Here is a 7,102-nt window from a genome sequence, read left to right on the forward strand (position 1 = left end):
TTTGTATCTCCCAATCATTGATTTGCCTTCTGAAAGTGAAATTCCATCCTTGAGGTGTCCACAAATCAGCCACAGTCCTTTGATGATCAAAGACAATGTTGTATATATCTGGAAATAGTGTTTCCAGATGACCAGCCTCAAGCCAATTATCCTTCCAGAATCTGGTTTTGACCCCATTCACTACTTTGATCTTGGAGTTGCACTTAACTTCATTCCATAAGGCTCTTATGGATCTCCACAGACTAACCCCATATGGTGTGGTAACCTCTTTTGTCATCCAGCTATCTTCCTCTTCATATTTTGCATTGATAACTTTCCTCCATAAAAGTTGATTTTCAGTAAGGCCATCACATCAAACCATGTACAAAAGGCCAGATAACATAGTGGAACCTCCTAAAGGAACAATACAAAAGTTTAAGCTAATGTCTTCACATGTGTAAGTGGATATTCTTCAATGAACTTGCCGTACCAATAAAAGGGAACAACTGAAGAATTCAAGAAGCCTACACAGGTGTAAAAAGCCATTAAAAAGAGGATCGGGGTCTTCGAACTATGCAAATGAACATACAACGTAACTGCTAGAACCTACCTTCTAGATATGTTCATACAATTTTGAATTCGCAAAGAGAAGAGACTTGTAGGTTGGGTTTCTCTGACCAATTGAAGATAGGGGCAGCGATACAACGGAATTATGGAAGGATCATATAGCAGATGATGTTTACTAAGGCAAGGGAATAGTTGACATATACAAAGAAGTAAGTCAAAACACTAAAAGAACAAGAGAAGAACTCGGCAAAGCAAAAGCTCAAGCAAAGAGTTTTGGAGGGACTACAATGGAGCTGCAACAAGAATATGATAAAAGTAAACAACTACTCCCTCCGGATCAAAAAAGTATCCACTTAGCCTTTTTTTCTTGGGTCAAAAAGAGTGTCCACTTACCAAATCAAGAAAGAATTTTCCTTATTTTTCCAGATTTGCCCCTAATAAGTGTTATGTGATAATCCCAATACCTATTTAATTAGGGGCGGTTTTGTCAAATTACCTATTTTTTTCTAGGAGTTAGTATTTTCTTAAGGGGTGTACAAATGGCTAAGTGGACATTCTTTTTTATCCGGAGGGAGTAACATAGAAATTTATCAGGCTGGACATTTGGATGAAGGATGATAAAAAGATCAGGTCTTTTTCATCGAAAACTGGACAGTGAAGAAACTGAAGAAAATGAGTATACTATACTACAATTAAAAGTAGCCCATATCCTAAGATAACCAAAATTGTGGGTTTTCTCATATCTGATACACAAAACTGATCAAATTAACAAAATTCATTTTCCTGGATATGGAAGACCGCCCTAGCCTAGGAAAATATTGGATACATAATGTATCATTATCTCAACTTGTCCACACACAAAAAAAAAAAAAAAAAAAAAAAAAAAAGGAACGAGATCATGGTTATTCCTAATCGTTACGAAGCAAAAACATAAACAGATTATTCTTTCTATTTTGTAACATAATCAGTTTCTTTTTCTATGGAACGTTTAATTGTATTTCACAATTCCATCATCTGCAGCAGTCATAAAATGCACTTCAATGAATTTTTCTTTCAATAGATTGTTTTTGTTTAGCTTTGACTGTTCCATCCACAAATGACATCCTGAACTTCCTAATTCTCATTCCTAGATTAAATATAATAAATAAGTATATCCTCATTACTTCTTCCATAGAACACTATAGCCCATATCAAAAACGGTATAGGAGTACATTTTTACCAGTAGTTTGCAAATTCTACCATCCCTGACCATCAATATGTAATATAACCAGAAAGCAGCTCTCTGGTTCAAGCTTCGTTCAAGCTACAATGCTTTACATACCTCCAATATATAATTAACACAAAACCATAAAACTCCATATAACTTTTTGGAATTAAACTAGCAACATCCGGAGATAAATACATCATAGATGTACTAAAAACACAATGATGCAAGAATACAAATTCAATTATTCCAAAGAAAAAGATAATCTACCTAGAAGCATAAGACCTCATACTGCTCCAAGGGAACTTTGCTGCTGCAGCAGCACCAACATCCCAACGTACTCCACCACGTTCGCGGCCAACATCCGAGCGTTCTCCAACACGGTCATGGCCAGGGCCACGATTGAATCTCATAGGTGACCTATTCCTTCCATCTTTCTTCTCGTCAAGCCAATGCATCTTTTTAGGTTCATCATCCTCAACAATGCTGCTAGACTTAGATTTCTTGCTCATATTCTTCTTTTCCACTTCGATCGTTCGGATAGGGAAAAGGTCCCTCGATATAGACAATGGGTTCTTAAGAGTAACATACGCTTTTTTGTAGTCTGGTTTAGCAATTAACAGCCCACCTCTCTTCTTCTTCTTTCCATCCATGTTAAGGGTTTGGACCTTTTCAACTTCAAAGCCGTATAGAGACTCCAAAACCCTCTTTATCTCAATCTATACATGAAAATTCAAGAAGTATTAAACATTAAGTTTTGTATCAGAGAATCCCAAATTATTGTATACATGGTTCATATAGCTGACCCAAATGGGGCAGGGCAAGATAGGGCGGGGCAGGTCAAGTCTTGACCCGCTAATATTTTGACTCGCCCTGCGCTGTCCCGTTTAGCATTTTTCCAAGATTTTACCCGCCCCACCAAGCCCTGCCCCATTCAAATGTCTTTTTGTTTTTTTCCTTTTCCTTTTTCAGCATTCTATTTAATCTTTTGGCCAAATACATATGCAGGCACTTAAAACTTGTCACAAAATTCCTTCTAGGCACTTAAACTATACCATTTTCTATTTAGACACTCAAACTACCAATTTATGTGTCATTTAAACACAAAATGTTAAATCAGCCAAACATTCAGGGTGCGTGTAATACACACATAAATAATATAACAGGTGACAAATAAAACGAAGACACCTAGCTTTTACTTGAACAATTTTTTTTTAAAAAAAAAAAAAAACTTTGAAAAAAAAAGGAAAACTCTTATGTGTTCTTGTATCTTCTTCCCACTGCCGGCGTCCTCTCTTTTGGCGGCCAAGCTCAATTTCTTACTCATGGGGCATGCATAATTAACATCAACTAATCTCAATCCTAAATAAAGTTTGATCAACCAAATCCTCTATATCCAGTATTTTAGGTACTTATAACATTACACCCAGAATTTTAATTAGATTTAATAGATCATTCCAAAAATTTGTTAATTAACCAGAGGTTCTTTTTCCCTTCTGCCGCCTTCAATTTCGTCATTCACTACCACCACCAGTGACTGTGTTCTTACTTTTCTTTCCATTTGCTTTGCCATATTATCCTCTAGGCCTAGACAGTAGCTAACAAATCCGTTTTATGCATTTGACTTGTTCAGGTTCATTGGGATGAACCCTCATCAATTTTGCGTCCACGTAGAGTTTCACCATGGGAAATTGGAAGCAACACCTTCTGCTGCAAAGGGCCTTGGTTATGGTGAGAATGGTTCCATTCATCTTTCCTCCAAAACGAAAAAGGACTCTGGTGGCTGGATTTAGAGGTAGTAATGGTGGTGGTGTGGCCAAATTTGAAGGAGCAGATATGGGTAGTAGTTGAATAGATCTAAAAATAAATAAATTAAAAAGTGTACTGGGTAATTTTTCCGTCAAACCCAATCATTTTCCGGCAAGACGCATTTTGAGTTTGGATTTCCAATGAATTCACGTGCCTAATGGATGTGCGGAACACTTACTTTACCATGTCAACATTTTGTGTTGAAATGGCACATAAATTGGTAGTTTAAGTGTCTAAATGGGAAATGGTATAGTTTAGGTGCCTAGAAGGAATTTTGTGACAAGTTTAAGTGCCTGTATATGTGTTTGGCCTAATCTTTTTAAAAAAATACTTATTTATATTTTTAAAATATAAGGGATGGGTACTAGTGAATGCTACTGGATTTTCTTATTATTAAAACACAAAAGGTGACTATTATCATATTACTGTAATCACTGGAAGACTAGAATAGATTATGATATATGCCAAGTTAAATTGAAACATCAGCTCAATGTCAAGTAATATAAGATATAATTTAGCTTATACCATGAACTACAAGACCACCACATTGGTGGCAAATTCATGTCCTAAGAAATGAAATGATTAGCATATCCTTTTGTACGATATGATTTTGAAGCTTCTGTCAACTTAGCTAGTTGATTAACTTTTTTTTTTAAATGAAATAACAAAATAGTTCATTTATCCTCATTAGTGCAGCTTTAAACTTGACTAAAGTTAATTAATGAATAGATAGAGAGATTATGACAAAATTTGTTCCATCTGTGATCCTTACTCATATAGTCATATTACTAAGCTGAAAAAACGTTCAAACATTTAACAGAAAAAATGAAAAGAAAATAACAAACTTTACCCAATTTTAGGAACAGAAAGAGATCAGAAATGATTAAGAACATAGAATGGGATTTTGCAAGGTGATGACTGATGAATACAAATGTGAAGTAGAGAAACAAAGGACTAATCTGAGATTCAACGGCAGCAAAACGCCAAACCAGTTTTCATACCTCCAGCCGCCCAATTCATACTTCCCTGCCCTTCCCTATTAACACTCTGTTTGGATGGTTGTTACATATTGTTTCATACTGAAGTATTTTATTGTATTGTGTTGTATCATACTATATTGTTTTGTTTGATGGATACCACGGATTGTATCGTTTTCCATCGTTATATAATGTCACACATCATCAAGTTGAAGGATAAACCTATAGAAAAGTAGGGTACGGGGTAGAGCTACTGTAAAAAAAAAAAGTAGGGTAACAAATAAATTAGGGTTATTAGATAATTAGTATAGACAAAATGAAATGGAAAAAAAAGGTAAGACGCGATCACACCAAATCGCTCATTACACAAAATGGGACCTTTCGTCGTTACGTAACAGTGAATTTAACAACATCATACAATGAAATTTGAGTTACAATTAAAACAAACATTTTATTCAATACAATGGGTAACGACCATCGAAACAAGTTGTAAGGGTTTGCCCTACCCTGCCCCAGACCCGCCCTATTGTCATCCCTAGACCCAGCTAGTTTGTTATTAGTATTGTATTTTAATACCAACAAGTATGTGAAAATATTATTGAAGAAAAGTTACCTTGGAAGCAGAAGGGATGGTTTTGAGGGAGATCTCAGTGATGTTGGAGAAAGAGGAAGGCATTAGCAGTTTTATTGGAATATTCGCAAAGTTTACTACTCTTCTTCCCAATCTACTTCCCATCCTCTTTTTCTCTGCCTTTCGAAAATGTGCAGTGGAGAGATACGAAGGCCTAGCAATGGCGTCTGAATAGCAAGTGTTGGGGGAAAGAGGGTATAACATTGGGCTGGGAAAACTTTGTGGGCTGCTCTTCATCTCATTAGCAGTAACTGCTGGATTTTTCGCACAAATGACCCTATTTCGGGGTGATCTTTAATATTATCCCTCAAATTTGCGGTCATTAATTTTTATCCTTCGAACTAAATTTCAGCAGGCAGAGTTAGTGTTTAGCTCCGACATATGTATCCTAATATCGTACAAGTTACGTCGGACAAAACAAAATTTTCAACAGTTAGCATAATATGAAAAAGGGAGACATACGTTAATATTTCGCTCGGCATTGTTAGTGTTTAGCTTCAGTATATGTATCATCACATCCATACAAGTTATGCTCGAAAATACAAAACTTCAACACACAATATAATCTAAAAAATACTACACAACTTACGCTGCATAATTTTAACTTACGGATTGTCCTTCAAAGTCGCTGGTCTTTAATTTTTGCCCCTCTTTAATTTTTGTCCTTTGATAAAAATTAAAGACCAACAATTCGAGGGACAAAAATTAAATACCACCCCCGAATAAGGATAATCATGCAAATTGCACGTGTTTACCTTAATATACACCTGCATATAACTCATTCAGAGCAAAAAAAAAAAAAATAAATAAAATAAAATAAAATAAAATATATATATATAATGTATTTGACTGTATCAGAATTTGATACTAATGAATTATATCAAATTAAATACACAAAATTCAATAAAATATAGCTTTAACTCAATATATATAGTGTATAAAAAAAATTTAAAAAAAAAAAAAAAAAAAAAAACTACATCATCATCAAGCCATCAATTTGTAGCTTGCTTTTTCATCCTTTGCCATAATCAGAACTCTTTAAAATTTTGAATTATTCAACTCATCACATCTTTGTATTTCTTGTACAACAAAAGAAAAACTCCATTAAAATGGAAAATTACTATCCTAAAATTGTTGTAGAATATTCAAAATAAATACAATGGAGTAACTTTGTGCAAGACAAATTTAATAAACAAAAGAGAGAAATCATGAAAGAGAATTCAATGAAAACACGAAACGAATAGGCAAGGCACTTTCAGAAAAACTATCTATCCCCACACTGTGCAAGTGGTTAACGAAAAATTCATCTCTAGGATAAAATGCCTACTCTGAAAATCAAAGTTGCACTCTTTGATTGCTTCAGCCACAAGAACTCAACCCAATAGAATGGAGGCAGAAAGTGTCGAAAGACAGAGGTATTCTTACCCTTGAGAGTTCTGCCAAATGCCAAAAGACTTTAAGTCACCACTCAATAGGTGCTTTAAACTCAGCTGAAAATTAGAAAGCAATGTTTGGATTTAAAATGAAACAACACAATGATTGGTTTTCAACAGAAGAAAACGGTACTTTCAAATTTGTATTCCTTCTATTTTTGTTTCTTTAAATAATACTTACATATATTTATATATACAAAATCCCTACTTATTATTTAAAAATAATAATATGTGGACTCAAAAACGCACGAATGATATTATTGGTATTTGTATAACACATAACTAAAGGTAGCTAACTAATCTTGAACCTTTAGCTTGAATATAAATATAAGATCCATATTTGTATTATCATGTTCTTGTTCTGCAATAGCGGCGTCGATTTAATATGGGTCTTGCACTCAATCCTATTCAGCAAGGACTCTAGAATTCACCATTAAAATCCATAGAAAGCAGTCTCTCACTTCTTCCTTGCATAGATCTCATCAAAGGTGTCCAATACCGC

General features: G+C 34.6%; 1 protein-coding gene across 1 annotated transcript; it reads right to left on the bottom strand.

Annotated features, from left to right (window-relative positions):
• Window positions 1–1,880: 1,880 nt before the first annotated feature.
• Window positions 1,881–5,389, bottom strand: LOC132637679 (uncharacterized). Its single transcript, XM_060354736.1, has 2 exons — window positions 5,150–5,389; window positions 1,881–2,469 (listed from the first exon to the last, which is right to left on the bottom strand). Exons 1-2 carry the CDS (start codon window positions 5,369–5,371, stop codon window positions 2,017–2,019), a joined length of 675 nt encoding a protein of 224 aa, XP_060210719.1. The 5' UTR covers window positions 5,372–5,389; the 3' UTR covers window positions 1,881–2,016.
• Window positions 5,390–7,102: the final 1,713 nt, after the last annotated feature.

Source organism: Lycium barbarum, chromosome 1 (genome assembly GCF_019175385.1).
Source record: "Lycium barbarum isolate Lr01 chromosome 1, ASM1917538v2, whole genome shotgun sequence".
Lineage (NCBI taxonomy): Eukaryota > Viridiplantae > Streptophyta > Magnoliopsida > Solanales > Solanaceae > Lycium > Lycium barbarum.